The sequence below is a fragment of the Epinephelus moara genome, chromosome 1 (assembly GCF_006386435.1).
Source record: "Epinephelus moara isolate mb chromosome 1, YSFRI_EMoa_1.0, whole genome shotgun sequence".
Classification (NCBI taxonomy): domain Eukaryota; kingdom Metazoa; phylum Chordata; class Actinopteri; order Perciformes; family Serranidae; genus Epinephelus; species Epinephelus moara.
The window spans coordinates 27719301-27741865 of NC_065506.1; the positions used below are offsets into that span (position 1 = coordinate 27719301).

The 22565-nt window shown below is 40.9% G+C and overlaps 1 protein-coding gene across 1 annotated transcript; it reads right to left on the reverse strand.

Annotated features, from left to right (window-relative positions):
• ipo7 (importin 7) lies at positions 1-18644 on the reverse strand. Its single transcript, XM_050058852.1, has 25 exons — positions 18444-18644; positions 16159-16240; positions 12404-12557; positions 12095-12253; positions 11855-12011; positions 10874-10963; positions 10645-10739; positions 10471-10555; positions 10213-10347; positions 9915-10014; positions 9746-9822; positions 9503-9619; positions 8911-9000; positions 8573-8738; positions 8321-8481; positions 7248-7376; positions 6358-6424; positions 6091-6216; positions 5808-5905; positions 5173-5268; positions 4809-5029; positions 4447-4655; positions 3183-3389; positions 2955-3071; positions 1-1073 (listed from the first exon to the last, which is right to left on the reverse strand). Exons 1-25 carry the CDS (start codon positions 18525-18527, stop codon positions 976-978), a joined length of 3120 nt encoding a protein of 1039 aa, XP_049914809.1. The 5' UTR covers positions 18528-18644; the 3' UTR covers positions 1-975.
• Between the last annotated feature and the right edge of the window lie 3921 nt (positions 18645-22565).

Consider the following 22565-nt stretch of genomic DNA (forward strand, 5'->3'; position numbering starts at 1 on the left):
TTAGCTTTTTTCTTTTTTTAATATGTTGTATATATAGATGGTTCATCCATACACCAACCAAAAGCTTGAGACCTTCATGATAAGTCCAATTGTACATGCTTCAATGATGTATTCAATTGTACTTTCAGTGCTCACAAACACATGTCCTGTAGCCATACTGAACACCAAGAGCATTCTCTTTTTTTCCTGAAATCAAAAGTTTCCGAGTTGCCCACCGATTCCACTCTGTAACCAGATGCGTGACAACCAGCCATTACAGAAGTCGCTTGCAAAGTAACAAAGTTACAGCTGTTTTCATTTTTAAATAGTCTTCAATTTAAAAAATTTGCAGTCTGATACAGAAGGCTAGGAGACCTGAACAATATGAAAGTGCTTGTCATTAATTTACAGAGATCAGGCATCACATAGTGCTATGAAGTATCCAATATGCTACATATGAATACAGCTGTTAACACCTTACAAATGCCTCTGGTTGTTTTTCAAGGCTACTTGAAAAATCAATAACCTTGGCTTGTATGTACATAAACATGAGTGTTTGTTTATGCAGAAAATAACGTAGATATCACCACTACCAGAGGTATAATCTTATTACGGCCATTGGGCCACAACAGTGATAATGAATTATTTAGTCCCATTATCAATTTCTATCTGTTAATCCCGCAAATCTGTTTAGGTGGGGAACAAAAAAAAACGGAAGAGTTGACGTCATGGTATCCCCCTCCACACCGGGCTCCAGAAGACAACGTTGTTCAGAGCCTCTTCTCTTACATCATGCTCAAGTTCTTGGTTTGTTTTCCCCAGCCATTGGTTGCATTTTGGTTGCTTTCCCACATCTTCTGGTGCTATTTCCCCATTTGACAGATTGAAGAATGACTGAGAAGAACCAGTTCTGGAACCACTACTTAAGGAACAACACAAGCTTTTTTTCACTTCACTACAATCAGTCACAGAGTAATAAAAAGTAGAACGGATGACTCAATTCATTCCTGGAGCAGTGCCTCCAAAGTTGAAAGTAGATGGCACCACTGGCGCTGTGAACTTGTACCCGCCGTGTTTCTCAATCATCTTGGATTCTGTGATAAGACAATAAGCGACAGTATTTAAAAATCAAAATAAGTGAGGGACAAAAAGTTTTTTCCTGAAGGCAAGTGTTTTATTACACAGCTGGTTCTAGACCGCCCCTAAAGCCCAGTTCAGACCAGATTTGCGACGAGACAAAACCGTTTTAGAACGTTGCACAGAAAACTTGCAGCGATGTGAACTGACCGTCTGAACTCGACTCAAGATGGCTGGTCACCTGCAACTCATCTGGTCAAGTCCCTGGTGTCTGGTTTTAGAGCGTAAAGCATGTTGCCTGTCGCCTGTTTCTACAGCTTGTAGTGAAGTCCGCTGGTCAAGTCAAACTGGCCGCAGACAGGGTGTTCGCCTGCTGCGAAAGGTGCTCTGTCCCCGCTGAGCTCGGTTTCCTTCCTCACGTGTGCTGCTGCTGCATGTGCTTATGCCCACACACACACACACACACACACACTCCAACTGACTGATTACTTGGCACTGCTTACTTATATTATTGTGGTGAATCCATTATGACGACATTTCATCTGATGCTCGTTTTGTTTGTTTCTCGCTGTTTTATCACTACTACAAATGCAGCTGTAGCCAGTATCTCACTATCACTATCCTCACTCATACTTCAAGAAGCTAAAAATTATATTCAGCCACAAAATAAGCCTGAAAAGGTGCAAACAGAGCGGAGGTAGGAGAGTTGTTGCATAGAGATGATACACCATCTAATTTAGTTGCCTAGGTGTGAGCCAGCAGGTTTTTAAAACATTGCAGATGAACGATTGCAAGTAGTTGCATGTTTCAACTCGTCTTGTTGCAAATCTTTGGTCTGAACAGAGCTTAAAAGTTGGCCATTTTGACTTACATGAAGTCCAACACAAACATGTTGTCGTTTGAAAAGATTAAGCCTTTGTAAACCGAGTCTGTGGTTTTCGTATGTTTTTTTTCCCCAAGTCTGTTACCTGATCAAAACTGTTACACACAGAAACCTTGTACACTGAGCTTGATGTGCCACTTCCTGCTGGGGTCTAGAATCTGGCACTGTGGCTACCACACTGTGCAGCTATTAATCTGCACTCTGCTTTGAGCACCATCAGTGTTCTGCATTTCTGATAGGTTAACGTTACCTTCTCTTTGTTGTGGAAGATTTCAAAAAGGTAATTGCGTCCATATATTTCCACTTTTTTTCCAAACAGCTGTTTTGACCAAACGCAAACAATCGTGAATTTATTTTCACACATGCAACAATTTCAGACAAAAATATGGACTTGGTGTGCACAGGCCTTGAGGCTTTTATTTTTCTTGCCCTACACCCATGTCCGAGGAACATGGGAACATAATCTGGAGACATGACGAGGTGCCACACCATGTGATCTAACAGGTTTTGGGGCATTTTGTGACTTAATCATTAATCAACAATAGCGATGTAACAGGAAAAAAGGGGAATAATAGATAGGGAACAACAGACCCAAACTCTGGACACTGCAATGCATTGTCAGCCCCAAAACCCCTAACCCACCACTTAAGCTCACAAGGACTGACAGACGACAACTGATCTAGAATTGCAGCTCATTTATTTTCTTTTGAGGTGAAAATATGTTTTTCAAAATCATCTCAGACTCATGTTTTAGTGCCTATCAAAAGGCACAAAAGCGGCTTACTGCAACGCACAAGAGTGTGGTGTAACTACATAGAGGCTATGAATACCAGGGTACTTTGAAATTCTAAACCGTATTACAAATGCCTTTTCATCTTAACATTTACATGGGAATAAAACAATAACAAAAAAGCAGGAAGTAGCAGCACATAAAAAAAATTGCTTTATTGTCAAACTGAAGTGCCGCATCAGATTTTAATTTGAAAACTGGGGTGAAGTCTCAGCAGGCGCTCACCATGTGCTGCCCGTCTCTGGTCTGCGAGTGTGCCAATGTCCTGAAGGTGTTTGCCCTGATCCTCGTCGAGGGCCTGTGTTAGTGCCTGGTACCATGCTGGGTCACGGGTCTGGATATCTGCGTCGCAGTAAAGTCAGATTAGTGATTGAAATATATTTTATTGAACCATTTAATTTTGTTTTGCAACAGACTGATTAACACAAGCCGTCCACCGACAGGCTGTCTTACTCTGTAGTATGGCTTTGAAGATCTGATACTCGTCCACTAAGTTATCTTCATCATCTACAGCTGTAGTGTAGCCCTCAAGTGCCGTCTCCTCAGCATCGTCCTCCTCCCAGTCTTCGTCGTCTCCGTCCTCTCCTGCCTGCTTTGCCAGCATCTCCAGGTACTCCTGGCCTTCTTCGTCAATGTCATCCTCATCACTGCCCAGCTCAGCTGCTCAGAGAGTTAAGGGAACAACCTTTCAGCATCACTCAGACACTTAACTCACCCTGCAGAGTAACGCTGAACATGGCTGGCCCAACACTGAATACATGAAACCATAGAAATAGAATGAGTGTAGAACGGACATTGAAGTGTTTGGTGTGGTCATTTGATTAGCTCAAAAGAAAATGGTGATTGTTGTTAGTTTCTATGGTGACAACACACGTCAGTGGGGCTAAAGAGTATCGTTCTCACTAGTATTGAAACTGTACTGCCTACTATACACATTACGGTTGGGTACCGAAACGACCAAATTACATCAGTACTACCAAGTATCCAGTCGCATTAAATCCACTGGTGCCAAATGTCCTGAGAGTACCTCAAAGCCTGAAAGCTAGCCAGAGATCTCAGAGGCTGCTCCGTCAGGTTCCCTGCAAGCCAAAACTATCACTACAGCGCCAACCTGCCGCAAGTTTCGGTATCTAGTCTATTTTCTTTTCCGTATTATTTTCAGTATTACTGCTAGACGAGCAGACACACACACACACGACCACACACACACACACACACACACACACACACACACATATACGGACAGAGAAAGAAGATTAGATCTATGTGTGATTAGAAAAGCGCAAAGTAGCAGAACTGCTTTTTGTCTAAGTCACCACTGCCGCTTGTTCAGAAATTATATTTTTGTTATAAAAGGAGAAAGTAATGTACCGAAAAAAAAAGAGGAAATTATAGCATCTTGGACCCAGTTAAAATATGAACGTATCCAACCCTAATACACACCTAGCTGAGAGCTTCATTGAAGCGATAGTGCACAAAAAGACGCCTCTCCATGCTTCGTACTACTCATTGTAACTGCAAAACCTCACCTCAGTTAGTTTGCGAGTTGCTGCAAATCGCTTTATATGCTAGTGAGCCTGCTGACTGCTTACAGTTCTCTGCAATGGAAACTGTACACATAAAAATGGCCGCCGCTCTGACCATCCTGCTACATTTGAGCTGGGAATGTCAATTCTACTCTCATTCTATTTCTATGCATCAAACACTAATGCCTTACCATTTTCGTCCTCGTCTTCCCCATCTTCGTCGTCATCATCCTCATCATTCTCGTGCTCTGCTCGACAGGCATACGCCCTCTTGAGGCCATTGAACAGTAGGATGGCTGCTGGAAGGAGCTGGCCGGCCACCTGGTTGACAGCCTGAGGCCTGTGCTCGAGGTCAATGAGGGCACAAAGTCCAAGAATGCACATCTTCCTGTCGTGGAGGCTGTGAAGAGAAGAAAGGGGAACAAAAAGTGAGCAGGATTTCTGATAGTAGCAGTTCTGAAATTACGGTTACTGGTTGATTGAACAATTAGCAGATCAATCAACTGTAGTGGAGTCCTAATATGCCCTGTTGACACACTAGTGATCTTCTTACCCAAGGAAGCAGTCGACATCTTTGAGCCACTGGGTTATGAAGTGGTTAGTGATGGGCTCAGTGTTGTTTGGAAAGCGTAGGTTCTCCAAAGTGTTGAGGAGAAGAGGGGGGCTGTAGTAAAGTGCAGCGATGGCCACCTGCAGGCACATAGTCCTCAGCTCGCTGGTCTTCACCTCCCGCGTCAAGCGCTCCAATGCAGCAGCCACAAACAAGGGCACGACCTGCAGCAACACCAAGTTCATCATCAATGGTTCAAAACTGTCTAGTAAAAATATTAGTATACATCATTTTAATGTCAGGACTGTGCAGGGGCGAGTCTCTATAGTTCCGCTTATCAGTTTGAGGTGTACATTTAGATACTGACCTGGTCAATGCCACGACCTTTACACTGCAGAATGATGACCTCCAGTAGCTTGGCTGCATGGCACTCTGGGTCCTCGCCTGGGTCACCTGTCAGGACCTGTTTGGAGTGACAGACTCAGGTAAATCTTCTGATACACACCAATCACCACCAAGCCCCTAGGAAGTGCGCCAGGCTTTGAGGACAGTTTTTGTAGTGGCCAAACTGTGGAATTACAACATCCAGGTCCATCATGTGAGGATGAGACTTACATTGTGAGAAAAGATGTCTGTAAATCAGTGGATACATTTCAAATGTTTAAAGTCTAGAAAAGCTGAACGATTAAATAATTTTATACCCATTCAAGTTAGCGGAGGGCTAAAACAGAAGTTAACAGCTCAGCTGGTGGAAGTTAGCTGCTCTCTTCGCAAAGTTCCTAGTGTGCTTGCTTTATGGGCCTAACTATGTGGAAGATCAGGGTAATTTTCCCTTGGGAAGTCGAACTTTTGGCTTCCTGTGCCTCTGAGCAACTTTCATAAGAACGAATGGGGCCACACTTCCAACACTGTATCTAGCTCTCTCTATGCATCCATGAGACCTCAGATTATCAGCTTTGAAACAGTCTGTTACATCATGCGTCATCAACGGCACCATTTTACCTTCTTGCACATGCTATAGATGATCTCCAGGTATTTGGTGTCAGATAAGAGAGTATCTGTGTCCACTGTGACGTAGTTGTGAAGAAGAGGCATCATATCTGAAACAGAAACCCAGTAACTTTTCACACAGCTGAATTTACAGCAAAAGAAATGCACACTTTTTTATCTCTAAACTCAGGATATTGGCTTTTTTTATTTTACAGTTTAAAATCTTTATACCTCACAGAAACCAGCGAAGCATTCTAATAAAAATGTAAAAACTGATTCTTTGCAAATCCCACACCTGTGAAGTAGTCAAATCCATCTTGTTGGAAGACTTCATACACCAGTGGAAGGAGCTGCCACATCTGTGGTGACACCTGCTGGCAGGTCAGGCTGTGAGCCAGGGACAGGATCTCCTCGTAGAACTCTGGAAAAAAGAAAGGGAAAGAAAAGTGCGTCACTGGAGGTAAATATAGTCGGTTTATTATCAACAGATCATCTCTTAGGCAGACAGCGTTTTAGTGCAACATACAGGTGGAATGTTGAAGCACAGGAAAGACCTGCTTACCAAGTACATGTTGCTGGAGCACAGTGCCGATCACCTGCAGACAGATGCCCTCCAGCTGCTGTGTGATCTGAAACAGCAGGCAATGATTTAATCAATATGATAAATTACAGAAGATAAAACTGCCATGATCACATATGTGTTGTAGTTCCACCTCAACAGCATGTTTCTTACACTACACATACTGGGATGCATCATCCAATACAAGGCAGTGAGTGAAACTACACAGACAGTGATTCTGTTAATGATCAATTATCTTTGCTATACTGAAAACACAATTAAACGTCAGTGTAAGGAGTGAACAACCTTTTAGTGAATGAGAACAATTATTTTGAGTCAAATTAACTAGAAGTGAGGATAAGCACCTCTTCGTCATCATCTTTTTTCCCCCATGCATATGGTGTGTCTGTCCTGAAAAGACCTCTAACACACCAACTGAACATTTAAATTTCCCCGTAAATTCACTGGTCAAATAAAAAGAACTCAAATTCTTTGGACTAAAGTGACGTACGCCGACCATCTCTGAAACCTAAACTGGCAAAGTGTTATGCAATCAAAAGTCCTCAGTGTAAAGCATAGCTCGGTCAAATTTAATGGCTTCTTGGCTTTGAGCACCGGCAGTCCTATGTTTCAGCAGACACGGTGGCAGCGTGCCCCGGCACTATTTCTAGCGTCTGCCTCAGCCTCTGAGTCATTTTGAACACGGTGAGAACAGAGCGTGTTCCCAGGAGTTGGTGGGTGGCTGAAGTGTGTTGGCAGGAACGCTACAGCAGACCAGAGCTGCTTCTGCAGAGGAAGTGGCATCGAGATGAGTGAACAGCCTGGAGAGAGAGTGTGTGTGTTTGTGTGTGTGTGTGTGTGTGGGCAGCCTGCTTAGCGGCTATGCTGCTAACCTCTTTGTGGTCCTCCACCACACTTAGCAATGTGTCAATGGTGTTGAGGATGCCCATGGCCGTCACAGCCTTGTCATCTCCTCCCTCCTCATCAGGGCCCGTCTGAATCACCTGGTTGAACGTCATTGCCTGACAAAGAGCAAACACAGAGGGACTATTATGACTGGGTCCGAGGATCCATACAATTCACCATGAGGCAGGAAGTCTGACTGATTTCATATCTCCACGTCAAATAAAAGAAACAGGGCAAACCTACTAAAGCTGATCATGACTAGCAATATAGAAGCTAAGCATGTGATGTCACTATACACAGAGCTCGCCACAGTCACTTTGAGAGGCAAACACTCGGCATCTGCTATCAGAGCATTCACATGGCAACATTAAGAGCTGCTGGGCAACTGACTGCACAAGTTTTTAGAAACTTATAAAAGGCTTAAGAGAAGAAAGCAAATGATTTCCGGCAATTTTGTGTGACAATTATAATTCTGGAACCTTAACTTGAATAAGTAGTTGCCCTTTTGACACAAGGGCACACTGCCACACTGCGTTTTTTGGGTAACACTCAGTTCTTTTAAATCAAGGCTGAAGACTTGTTTGCCTCTGCCTTTTAGAAAATCCATTATTAATTTCTTACACTGCGACTTTTATTCTGGTACTTTATACCTGTCTTATTCTGTGTAGCTTGTTTTTATTTTCTGGGCTCTTCAACAGATGTTCGAAATTGTATTTTAACGTCCTTTAACACTGTGTTTGTGATGCACTTTGGATGAAAATCACTTTTAATGGCCATGGTGCTAAAATGTGCAATACAGATAAACCTGTCTTTCCTTAAATCTGCCCCTTGTTTCCTTCTGGATTAATCAGTGACACACTTTTACCTTAGTTGTCCATAATCCATCTGAATAAAGTCTGTTTTTCTTTGAGGTAACATGGATCATTTAAGATATGTTTGTCGAGGGACTGCAGCTCTCCTCATGCATTACAGCCATAATGGGAGTTCATTAAGCCGCTCAGTGATGCCATCATGTGATGTGACGACATCAACATTTGGCCTCTTTACTGGTTGCACTTACCAAGTGCTGTGTCATCTCTACTGCAATCGGAGTCACCTCCTCACTGTATTCACAGATCATCTTCTGTATGACATTGGTGAGGTCATCATTCTCTGTCTCCCTGACGATGTGCAGGAGTGCCTGCATCACTGGCCGGATGAAGGGGGTGATGTATTCTTTGGCTAAAAAAATTACAACACACGAGTTAGTTTTGTCAGTCAAGGAAAACTATTTAATTACACAAACACCAGCTGCATGACTTTACATGCTCACCTTTCTCCTGGTTGCTGATGAGAACCTGCAGGGCAATAGCAGCCTCCACCTTGACTGGCATCTCGTTGTCATTGATTAAACAAAGGCGGGTCAGCTCAAGAGCCGTCTGCAGGTTCTGGTCACTTTTAAACTTCACCTCGCAGAAGTAATGCAGCACCCAGCAGGCCTGTGTGACAACAGAGGTTGAGAAAATGCAGCTGAACACATCACATATATATTTCATAAACAAAAGCAAAGTACAGAGACAACAGAACAAGCTTCTGTTCATTCAAAGCCATCTTAATCAATAACATTAAAGCATGAGGCTTAGGTCTGCCTGTTTGGAAACGATCACTCACTCTGGCTCTCATGTAGCCCAGTTCACTGCGGAACAGGGGAAAGACGTGGTTCTGCAGCATGAACTCCATCTGGTCCTTATAAATCTTTTTCTGTGTAGAGAAAGAAATAAAAACTGTCAAACACAACACTTATCCTGTACGTTTAGCATTTGCAACTTTTACAAAAGAAGAAAATCTATGACTCATTTGATACTTTCTAGAAATAGACTGTTCAGACTGAATTAAGTTAGTGACAAGTCTGCAGTATTAGCGCTTGATTGCTTGGTGCACGGCCACGAATATTAAACTTGTTTTCAGTAGCCTGCCAAACCACAACTCAGGCAGTACCACAGTTTTCACCATCTCTAAAAGCCCAAAGCTAAACCAACTTCTGCAAAATTATCTCTTGCCCCAGTTTGAGACAACACTTCACAACTGAACGCTCACGAGGACAGCCATGGTAAGAAACAGGAAAGTGTGCTGTTTGCCGCACCATGTTACAAATGTTCAACACCTGTTTGCTCAGAGTGGAAACCAGTCTCTTTTAATCTGTGAGTAGAAAAGAAGAATTGTCAAAGAAGTAGAGCTGACAAGCCATCTGAGAGGAGTTTACCTTTAGCAGTATTTCAGCCAAAGAGCCAATCATGTGGAGGGCACCGTCCTTTTTCCTGGGGTCAGAGGCGGGGTCAGTGAGAATCTGGTAGCAGAAGCCCATCGTCTTTTGCAGCACCTAAACAGAATACACCGGATTAGGCTTCATTAAATATGAATTGTGGGGACAGATAAAGAATCTGTTTGATTTTTCAAAGATCAAAGCTTCAAAACAATTAACCAGCACAAAACAATTTCAACTCGCCTCTTTCCTCTTGTTGCAGGCAGTGAAGAGGAGTGTCTGGGCTGCTGTTGTTGGAGAGATGAAGTCCTCAAATACGTCTAAGGGGGACAGCGGAGATTAGATAAACGGTTAGTCATCGCGGGTGCACACAAACCCTTTTCAATTACAGGCACCAACTTCCACTGCTTACCAAACTTCATGCGGATGTACTCATATGGATCCTCCTGCCACAGTTCCTCATCACTGTCTGTGTAACACATGAGGGGGAAGACCACATCCTGAATGATGCCCTGAAAAACACAGTAGTGTGGAGTGGTGTTAGCACAGTGGATGTCAGGATCATTTTGCTTCTTTTATCTGTTGGATGAACCAGTGCGGATTGGCAGCTCAATGCTTCGACAATGTTGTTGATGCAAAACTACCATGTGAACCTTATTATATACCATTACGTGAAATGTTTACTGGATATCCAGACATTGTATTTATACCTGGATGTGTGGTTTAAGGTTTCTCCACGTCAGAGCATGCGCTATGCCCTGGTTGATGTAGTTGAGCGTCTGTTGGAGAACTCTGGGACCCACGTATTGCTTTTCCTTGTACTGGTATAAGACTTTGAGCAGCACCTAGTCGACAGATGTACAAAGGAGTTCCTTATATTTGTGAGGTGCACTTCAAAAGTACTTCAAAGACACAGTTCAGTCAGACTGGAGCGCTGCTGCTTACATTACGTTGTCTGAAGTGCTTACCTGCTGAGCAGGAACTGCATATTCCTTCAGGAAAAGTTCAGCAAACTCTGCGTACTCTTTGGTTGTGTTGCCTGGGCTTCCGTATCTGCAATGATGGTTTCATACAGTGGATGTTATTGTTTATGTTTATACGATTTATTATAGACGTTAAGGCAGAAATTGTCAGATTTTTACCTCTCAAACAGCCGAGCCAAGATGTGAAGGGCCCACTTCTTGCACTTCCACCACGGCAGCTCAGGCCGCTCATCTTCATCTATCTGCATCGTCTCCTGCACACACACACACAAAAATGTTGGCACAGTCAGGTTGTGGAGAACTGACATGTCTAGGTCTCTGAAAATGAACAATTTGTGAGGAGCTATTGGCATTATTAGTGCAGTATGAATTCATTTTGTCTCCTTACCGGAGGCACATCTCTATCGACAACTGTCTTCAGGATCTCCATCCACTCTGTCAGGTTCTGTCTGTTGATGAGTTCTAGGGGGAGATTGTACTGTGGAGACAATAAGAGAGTCAGGTTTAAATCTTGCAGTAATCAGACTAGACATTTAGATATATTAACACCAAAAGGGTTATTATAGATTTAAAGGACCCAAAAAGGATCATTTATATATAGATTACTCAACCCACGAAAAAACAGTTTCTTATATGCCTCCATGGTGAACGAAGAATCCAAACATGAAGAAAATTCTTGAATTGATGCAAAAGGGGGCCGCAAAAAAAATCAGTTTACAAACTCTCTCACAACTCGTGGAGTATAATCCAAGTGTCAATTATCTAGTCATATGCTCAGTACTTCACAAACACATACATTTTCTCTAAAATGTTTCTATTTAAAACTTCCTGCACGAGTAGTGCACCTGGACATGAACATGCACTTGAGCTCTGCTCAATCAAACACACATGCTGGTCCAGGCACGCTAGTCCTTGGTGTGTGAGACACTGTTTGTGCTTAACTGTTTTAAATAGTAGGGTTTAGTGAAAATGCATATTTCTGGGAAGTACTGAGCATTCAACTGGATAGATGGGACTTGGATTATTCGCCACAAGTTGTGTGTAAACGAATGTTTTCATTGAGTTTTGTTGGTGTTAAACGCAGCCCCCTTTACTTTAATTCATTGAGACTTTTGTTAGTTGTTGGATTCTTCATCATGGAGGCATGCAAGTTTTCTTCACGACTTCAAGGTGACACAAGGTGAGTAACTTATATTCATATGATCATTTTGTGGGTAAAGTTTGCCTTCAAGAAAGAAAAAAAAACTCATTTCAGTCAACAAACCAAACTTATTTACGACACAACTGAGCACAATTGTTGAAAGGCAAACCAAGTTCTTATCCTTTATTAACCTCAGCTAAAGAGAATATGCTGATGCTGCAACACTACCTGGAAGAGGGCATAGAGGATTTTGAAGATCTGTTTCTGAATGAGGACAGAGTCACTGGAGTGGTCAGGAAGCAGCTGGATGAAGCGTTCTTTTAGCATGGGCATGAAGATGTGCATGGCAGCCACCAGCGGTTGGCGCTCTTCTGGCTTCTTATATCTGTTTCGCACAAAAGCACCATGTTAACGCCACATTATGTTTTATAATACGATACAAAGTTAAGATTGAGAACCCTGACTTACTCATAATTTTTGACGAGCTGGTAAAGGCAGAGCAAGATGCCCAGCCATCCTGCGCTGTTGTCTGACTGCAGGTAGAAGCCAATCTTGTCCACGATGGTCGTCCACTTGCCGGGGTAGTCGTGCTTGATCATGTGGTGGATACATGTCGTCAACTGGACCCTGAAAAGTTTCAATCACAGTTTTAGATCCGGTTATTAAGAAGGAGGACAAAATACTGCATGTGAAGTAGAAAAGAGCAACTGGGGACAAACATGTATGAAGGACAAAATCTACTCCGCTCCACTCAGCCAGCAGTGTGTGTGTGGTTACCTGATGCGCTCGGGGGAGTGGATGATGGCCTCCACTATGTTGTCTCGGATGAACTGCCTGTCCTCGTCCGGGATGTTATTGACAGGAGTCTCTGTGCCTGAGCCGTCGCCATCACTCCAGTGTTGGGTTATCATGTTCTTAAGGTAAATCACACCTAGACAAAAAGGGAGAAAACCCAAAAGAGCGCCCTTTAACAGCAAGCCTGCACATACTATGCATAAAACCTGACAAATATTACTAAAATGTTAAATTACTGCAAGATATTTTTTGCCCGTAATGTAACACCTGGTGTGTAGTAGTAAATAAGTAATCAATGAAACCATCAAGCTGTAAAAGAAGGAGGTCACATGACCAAGGAGCCATTTTTGGGACTGCCATGTGATATGCTCCTCACCAAAAACAAAATTTCACTTAATTTGCTTGCAAGTAGAGCGACACCAATCAGTTGATTGTCAACTATTAAACCAATCACCAACTCATTTGATAAATGATTAAATCGGTTTAACTATTTTTTTAGGGGGAAAAAGCCAAAATTTTCCAATGCCAGCTTCTTAAATATGAATATTTTCTGATTTCTTTACTCTAAGACAGTAATCTAATTATCTTTGGTTTGTGGACAAAACAAGACATCAGAGGACGTCATCTCGATTGACATTTTTCACCATTTTCTTTTATTTTTTTTATTTTATAGACCAAACAACTCATTGATTGAGAAAACAATGATCATATTCCATAATTTGAATCATATGGAAATAGCTGTTACTTGCAGCCTTATTTGCAAGATTCAAAAACTTTTACAACTAATTTTTCTAGACCTTTTTAATCAAATATAAGACTGATTTTTGGACAATCATCTTTGTCTTATCAAAGGATTGCAGGGAAGTATTAAGGCAAGTAGTAGAGGTGGTTTTATGTAGGAATATGGTAATAAAAGTGAGTTAGGTCAGATTTGTAACATCAGAAATATGGACTTTCACATGGTAGAGCTTGACAATTAACAATTAAGACCTCATACATTTAAATTTAAGATGATGTAATGACTTTTAAGGCCTAATATTCATAAAATTTAAGGCATTTTAAGACTTTTTAGATACCTAAAGACACCCTGGAAACATTCAGCTCTCCATCTCCAAGAAAAAATACCAGAATCTGCAAGTGACTGTAGTTTTTCTGCAGGCTGCTTTACAGGAGTATCAAAGTAACTAAACCAACATGAACAGTTTTGAGATTCTGCCGGTGTACAACCTCGTGCAGCTCCCAAATGTGCACCCATCACATCGACTGCATTTACATCGTGACAGTGCACAACACAGTGGTGTAAATTCGGAACCACCTAAAGCCGGAGCTGCAGAAATAAATTCTTCCGTCTGCAGTTCAGTAGTTTTGAATGTGGCACGAGGGTGTCAGCTGGGTCCACATCCACACTGTGGGGCCCCACTCTGAGTTCTCGCAGGGGAGAGGCATCTGAGGGAGCGGAGGAGCGAGGGCTGGGAGGCAGACGTCAGACTGCTGACACAAATGTCTACACCACTGGCGAGGCAATCATAATCCAGCCTATCAATGCTGACAGAGCATAAACCCCCTCCCCTCTGCCTGTGACCACCAAACTACACCACTGCCCGACACGTCAAAGCCACTGAGAACCTGTCGTATAAATTAGATTTACGGACAAAAAGAAAATTAGTTATTGAGAATGTCTATCTGAATAAAACTGCTGCAATTTTAATGAACGGCAAATTAAAGAAAACTCCAGTCCAGTAGCAGGAACATATAAAAACTGTGGGACTGCGATTATTGTGGATTAACTGTCTGAAATTACGCACTGTGGGCAAATTACATTACACAAACAATGCCCTCAAGTATACAGTAAGTTGGTTGAGCATCTGCAGTGAGCATTTAAATCAAATCTATACAAACACGGGAACCAAAAACATTAAAGGGTCAGCTCTACCTGATCACAAAAATTCTTATTAGCCCTGGCAGCTCAAAGGATGTACAGGTTGTTGCCGAGTGTTAGGGTTGAAGTTCTTTTTGCTACCAAATAAATACAATTGAGGTGAATGGAAACTATTTTGTGATCCTCAAAGCACAAAAAAGACATTTAAAAACTCGACAGCAACACGTCAACAACCAGTGACAGCAATGTTCTTTTTTTAATGCTTTAAGCACCACACACACAAACTTAATCTACCTCATTTGTATTTGCTTGGCAGCAGAAATCTCAGACTACGAGATCTCAACAACTCACCACATACTGTACGCGCTGCCAAGACCGTTTCAAAAACAACTCAAACCCACATTCAATCATGCTGTCTATTTTAAAACAACTACAGCTGATGCATCTAATCGATCTATTCACTGAAAACGATGCAATAACTGTCAAATGAATGATTATAAAAGCAGAGTGATAGCATCGGGCTGCCTACCAGCATCAAGCCAGACAGCTGCTAAATGAACAAACCCCCAAACCAACCTAAATGTACCGACTCAGTGCCGATTGAAAAGTTAAGACAATGTACATCTGTAATCAGCTTCACTTGTGATATCATTGTGATATTATTCAGCTTCTGTGCAATCTGGGGGAGCTGCTCCTCCTCTATTCCACTTTAAACACTGTCAGACATTTTTCCTACAGCTGGAAAAGTAATTCACGGCACTAAAGCATAGCTCTATAACAACTTTAATTTGCTAGTACAGCTATTAATACTTAGGAGGTGGACACAATGATTCAGATACTATCTGTGCTCTTTCTGCAGCAACTTTGGTCAAGATTTTAACTTTCTAAACATTACATTTTTGCCCTCCGTTGACACCTTCCTCACAGATCAGCGTTTGACTAAAGCAAAACAAGCTATATTTAACCAACTCCACGTGTCCACTGCTCTTCAGCATGGCACTTTAGCCTCACAAAACACAAGTGTGAATCATGTAACATCACTGAATTATCTTTTTAGAAACCATTATATAAGGGACTTGTTAAACTTGGGATCACTGAGAATATCTAGTCTATTTCTCATATAATGCATTTTGCAAAACTGGAGTCAGATGCAGGATTAAGTGGTACGTCACAGTGCCAGAGTGTTTTCGGTAGCCTTGTGTGGATCCAGCTGATACAAGATGGGGGAGAGCACAGACTGTGTGTCATAACATTGTTTTAGAATAACACTTCCTATTGAGACACACAACGGCAACACTGAAAACAGAAAAGGACATTTCATTTCCTAAGAAAGTAATACTTTGCATATTATTTCTTGTATGCTCGAGAGGGTGAAACTAAATAAAAGACCAAATTCAAGTGTGAGCCTCGAGGATGAAGGTCTTATTAAAAGACACATAAAACTGTATAAAAAGAAAATACACTAGCCATATTAATGTCTAACTTAACAATAAATGTGTTAAAATGTTATAAACAAACCAGCGTATTTGCTTTCAGATACTTTGGGAGAATAGCTTTTAAAGTAAGATTTTATTACAAGGACACATCTGCCACTTAAGCCTAACCTGTCTGTGTTGAATCGCCACCACAGCTTTTAAAGTCATCCTTCACCTGACTCTGACGATGATATAAATCATCTGACTGTAAAGATGCACTGGTCCCGCTCGTCGGCCTACCAGCAGACAGCACTGACTGAATCTTTATTTTGAGATATTCATTTAATACGAATAACAGAACTGATTTTGTGTTCCTTCTAGTTCCATAAGATAATCTTTAACTGTCCGCAGATCTATTTTAACATGTCAATGTTTCCACTCACCTGCTTGCCTGACAGGCAAATCCAGCTGATCAGACATGGTGACACGCAGCAGAGTGGACACAAAGTTTACCTGGGTGTGACCCTGAAAATCAGAATTGAGAACAGCTGAGTGTAAAGCGGTTATAAACACTGAAACAACATTTACAATCTCATTTTTCATACTGTTTTGTATGAAGAAGGTTTCATTTTATTTTGCATGACCCCCACTTCTGCTTATAAATAGTGCTCTACCGCAATCAGCTGTTAAATACGCTGCCATTAAAAAGGAACTTGGAGGGTTGTATTTCGGACATAGCAAGTTCAGTACACATTATGTTTGGCGTACAGGTGCTTTTAAGTCATAGAAACACCCTTTCAAATTGATAAATAATTTTGTGCTTTTTTTTTAGCATCATGTTTACAAAACAAAGACATCCCACGGGCTTGGTCATTTTTAAAACACCAGCATACATCATCACCACTGTCAGCTGAGCTGTCAGAAAATTTCAGACTCATGGATGCCCAAATTCACCAGCTGTAATCCACAGCAGTGCAGGTCTTTTAACCAATACCGTTAGATTAACAATCCAAGTCAATTTTCTAATCTAAAACATGATTAACTGTTAAAGTGACAACATTTCGTTTCCACTCATTTACTTCTGGGTTATGAGATCACCAATATCCCTAATATGTGCTTTCAACGACAGTGCAGTTCCAATGTATCAAAATATATCTACAAGATCATGTAATGCATTTCAGCATTTTGCCGAGCCTTACTCAGTTTTTATCTGGCCATTTTCCACGAAAAACAAAGTCCGAGTTTATGACTAAGCAAAGCTCTGTATTTAGAAACTATGCACTCCAACAGATTTACTCCATCCTCCTCCAGAGGACATGTTTTTTTTTTGTTCTGAACACAACTCTAATAACTCCAGCCAGCTGTGTAAGAACACATTCAACGGAGCCATCACTATCACCGGCACATGTGGGTGTGAAAAACAACCCAAGCCCCTTGTGCCACCAAAAATAGACATATTGACCACATGTACTATGACTAAAACATTATGATGTGGGTATTAAAATAGGCCTTAATTTGTGATGACTATCATTTATTTCAATTACAGGAGCAAAGGTGTAGAAGAACATGGAGCTTAATCATATTGTGATTGGACTGTCCAATATACAGTCTCACAAAATTGGGCCTTCAGGTTATTCAAGGTCTTGACCCTGCATGCATTTTACCTCGATCACAATTAGTGAGCTCCAAACATCTTCTGGGAATAAGGATTGAAATGGTGACATGAAGGCTTCAAGTCTTTTAAAGCAGGACAATGTCCACACTTAGTGATTAAGACATTTTGATGGAGACTGTGCAAACTATTAACTTGCCCCTGTTTACTGTAAAATCAATAGATAGATAGATAGATAGATAGATATTTCAAAAGGAAAACATAGCTGGCAGATGAGGAGAGATAACACAACTTTTGGTATAGTCCAGCTTCTGCTTCACCCAACAGTGTTGCTAACTCGGTTAACATTAGCTCACACTCGGCTAACGCAAAACTCAATTTCATGATTTAATTTTTAACGAAATACTCATAAAGTAACCGACCACATATTAAGTGTGTCTACGGTAAACAACAGCTAATAGTTGCCTCTTGTAATTTTTATTGCGTTGTTGAAGAATGTCATCACTTCAGGGCTTGTCACAGTGACACGTGAGCAGCAGCTATGTAGCGGAGCTATGGCAGCTCATCCAACAAGTAGCTAAGTTAGCTCGCTGATGTTAGCCGCACGGCTAAGCATCAATATTCTGCCGTTAAATGCCGTTACGCTCACTAGAACATTTCCCCCGGCTTTACTTGTTGTTTAACACGTCAGACGCATTTCTCTCGTGTCGTGTCAGCTACGAAATTAGTCAAATCCAAACCGAAATTGAGTGTGACGAGCTAAAAATGATCTTCTCAGCGGGGCAAGGAGGGCTAGCTTGTTTAGCATTAGCGACACAGCTGGCTCGAGATGAAGCTAACGTTGACGCTGGTTACTGGCACACGAGTGTGTCATCGATATAAAAAAAATGCCACTGAATTCATGGTAACGGCTCTACACTGGTGATAGGACCGAGGGCGTAAGAGGCAGTAGGCGATACTGGTCGAGAAGCGGAATTTGGCTGTTGATCTGTCAAGGTAACGGCAGCAAAGCCCAGTCTGCGTGATCGCACCATCTTGATGTTATGAACGGCCGAGGCCCCATGCGAGACCGCGCCACAACCTCCATCACCATCAACGGCTAATCTCAACTTTTACCTCGTTCAGCTGTCTCTCCGCGGCCTCCCGCAGATTGGGGTCCATCGTCCCCCGAAGGGCCTCGACCAAAGCCTCAGGATCCATTACGAAAACTCTGTTTACGGCTCGGATTTTAATATTTCAGACGTCTATCAATTCCCAGTCACTGCGCACATGGACGCACAGCTCTCCGGTTACCCGGCGCGAAAGGAAGCAGTGAATAAAGTACCCGGATAGATCAGCGCCAAATTTGTGCAACACGAACATCCGGCGGCGACCGCACAGCCATGGGAGTTGTAGTTTCCAGCATAACTTTACTACAATCTACTCGTATACTCATTATAGAGGCTGTAGGTTAAATACATTTTGTTCAAGGTCGAACTTTTTGTTTGACCCACTGCTGAATAAGGCTCAATAATAATAATAAAAATAATAATAATTAAATAAAAAAAATAAAAATTATGTTGCTTTTTCACTGGTTTGTAGGAGCCTAAATGCTGTTTATTGATGTTTTGGCTACCTAACTACCAATTGATATGCAATAATTCAAGTTCATATGTAAAACAACTATATTTACAGTATTTGCAGGTCTAGGTAGATGCCGGTAATATTCACAGTAATGCAATAAGGTAATATTCTCATTTCTTGCACTTAAAATATGTGTAGATAAGTTCAAATGCTTTAAATTTCATGTATATTTACATTTGTAACCTTTAGAAATGGGGTACTGTTATTTTTGCTGAGTACCTTTAATTGCCTTTTTTTAATTCTCTTGCCAGTAAGAGAATTTTTTTTGGATTTGGGAGAGTTAATTACAGTTAGACAAGTGGAGAGTGGAGCATTACACTTTTTTTTTACCTCTTTTATCTCCTTTAGCTCTTCTTTTATCTCTCTAATTTGTGGATAATTTTGGATTTTTGAACAGCACAGTTGTTTCTGTACCATTTTTTGTGTGTTGAAGTTGTGTTCAACTTTATTAAGTGGTCTGGTGGATTTTTTGGTGTAGATTATGATGATGGGGATGATTAGAGCGTCAAGCTAAGGCATTACTACAGTATTAAACTGGAAAATGACACATTAATTAATACAATGCGATCCAACTGGAAACTAGGGACATTGTGGGTATTATGGGAGGATTGTATTTAACATTCTGCACAGACTGTTGACAGTGTCAGCTGCGAATACTTCATATGTACAAGGACTATTCCTCCCTCCTATTTAAAATGTTATTCCTATAATACTATGCAGCTCAGATGAAATTTGTGTGGTTGACAAACTCTATTCTTAAAGGTCCAGTGGGGGCCTCTATTGGCAAAAATACAATTTAATATCTATAACTAGTTTATTATTGTAATTAGTTTATAATCATCTGAAAATAAGAATAATTTGTGCTTTCCTTACCTTAGAATGAGCTGCTTATTACTATATACAGAGCCGGTCCTGTTTATAGATTTTAATAAAAACTAGATACCAGACCCTAAGATGGCCCCTATTCATTTTAATGGTGTTACTCGCCTGGCCATATGCCAAGAATTTATTTATCTTCCGGGTTTATTTCTGTGGTATGTGGCCCGCTGAATATGTGCAGTAGGCTAGTGTTTCTCCCTCTGCCCCTGTCCACAAGTTTCCACTCGGTTCATACTCAACATTGTGATAACGTCATGTATTTTTTAATTAGAAAGTTTAACAATATAAAACTACCATGGCTCAAGCATTCAGAATAGAATAGAGAGATTCATTATTGACCTTGTTTGCAGTTCAAGGTGTCCTGTCAACAGTGTTACAGACATCTCTTTTCTAATGGTGGTCTATGGGGAAAATGCTTTTTGGGCCACACTGGGAAAACCTGGCTGCAAGGCGGGGGGCCTGGTCCTCTTCCACCATGAGTCCACCATGTTGTTCTACTGTAGCCCAGAACAAACAAACCAAACACTGACTCTGAAAGGGTCATTTGCATTTCTGCATTTTTTATGTCTGTATTTCTCCTACATGCTTGGCACACAGAGGAAAGTTTCAGTATTGCAGCCTGACAGCTAGATACCACTAAATCCTACATAATAGACCTTTAAGCTGAACAGCAGCACAGAAGACTGATTTAACCCAGGGAGACAGGTGACTCCATGAAAACCACCTCAACCATTTTTTTCCAAGTAAGTTGATAAAAGTTTTATTTTATAAATGTAGGCTACAGATTTTCAGTATCCTTTTAGATGGTATGTAGATAAAATTACATTTTACATATTAACTAATCATAATAATGAGCATTATGAGATTAAGACAAACAAGTCTATACTGACCTCATCAATAACCTTCAAAAGAATATAGACAACAGTTGTCATATAGGTCAGAGCACTGTAAATCTACACATTAAATTTAACCTATTGTACCCCTCTGTCAAACAAATAGGAAGTATTTGTGACAGAAAATTACTGGTTCAGATTAAACGTCCAGGTGGTGGATGGACCGCTATTTTACAGGTACATGTTCACTAAAGAATGCGGCAACAGTTCAGCTGAGGGATGTTTGAACATTCACTTATCTGTAGGCAAGTATTTGGACAAAATCACATTTACTTGAAACAATGACTACAAGGCCAAAGTGCAGAATTTTAGTTTTATTTGAGAGTGTTTCAGCTCCACCATCATACTGCCCTGTATTTAAAATCTTACCTCAGTAAAAACACAGAAGAATTATCAGCAAAATGTTGAGAACTGTTCATTATTATTATTATTATTATTATTATTATTACACAATTGTGTTTATTGGATTTTTTTTATCAGCCAATATATTGCATGCTGCCATTGCATATATACATATATACATATGTACATGAATACACACATACATACCTACACAAACACATTGTATGGTTAAGAGTTAGTTTTACATTAAGCCTGCACTGGGGGACTGTAAAGCGTCTGCCTGAGGGGGGAAGTTAGCACTTGTGATGGAGGACATGGGTGGGGTCTGAGATAACCTTCTGAGCCTGCCCGATTATCTCAGACAGACAGAAAGAAGAAAATGCACATAACTATGTTGCAGTCAAGAAATGAAGGCAAGTATACGTCTGTAGCCTCCTCCCCCTTTTGAAATGCCATAACACATCCCCATATGTTATCATAGATAGACTATTTACCCTTAATCATAAAAGTAAGTTTTTCAGGGACAACAGAGTGTGACAGTACAGTAAGCCCCACTTGTAAACTTAGTCTGATAGTAGAATTTGGCTATCGTCATTTTCTTACCTGCCTTGTTTAGTTTACAATTTACAGTAAAAAAATCCAAGGGTACACAGTGTGGGGCATACAAACAGCTGAACACCTGTGACATGTGAAAGGAAAACCTTTATCCAAAAAGCCTGGATATCTGGGCAGTCCCTTTTATTCAGTATTCACTCTCACTATCCACTTATACAGGATTAATTTAAAATGGGTATTCATGGATTGTATTATTATTATTATTATTGTTATTCGGGAGGGGGTTATAATTTGAGGGGAGAATTTAATTTAAAAAACCAATGTGTTTGTACAACTAAGAAGAGTCTGTGTATTTCAGTGTATGGGCTGGTCTTGTGAAATGGGTTGCGTGAAGAGTTGAAACAAAGCACAAATATGAATCAAAACTATACAAAAAAGATATTTTTGGCAGATATATAGATGAGGAAAGGTTGTTAGTGGCCAGCTGAGCCAGTAGTTATGTTCCAGGTTTTGCCACATACCCTAGAAGCTGCATAAGTAGTGTTAATTGCCACACTCACCTGTGTTTGCCACACAGAGCATGTTTGTTGAGCAGAGAGGTGAAGAGAGCAGAGAAGCACAAAATGAGTTCTAATTGTTTGCCATATTGGTTTGCTCGGTTTTACATTTGGTATGACATTCATGTGAAGTGTGTTTCTGTTCAGTGCAGTTTGGTTTGTGTTCCTGTTACCATTTACTACTTGTATGAGGAGAGTTTGCACCCTTGGTAGGCGAAGCGAGGTAGGCTATGTGGCATTACTGGCATTTTTTGTTGTATTTGTGTGCACCTAATTTCAGTTTAATTATGTGCAATATTGCAATGTTTTAGGGTTGACTGTATAATAATAATAAAATGTGTGTTTTTAAAGAGAATGTTAACTATGTGTTTAGGTAAAATGTGAGACGT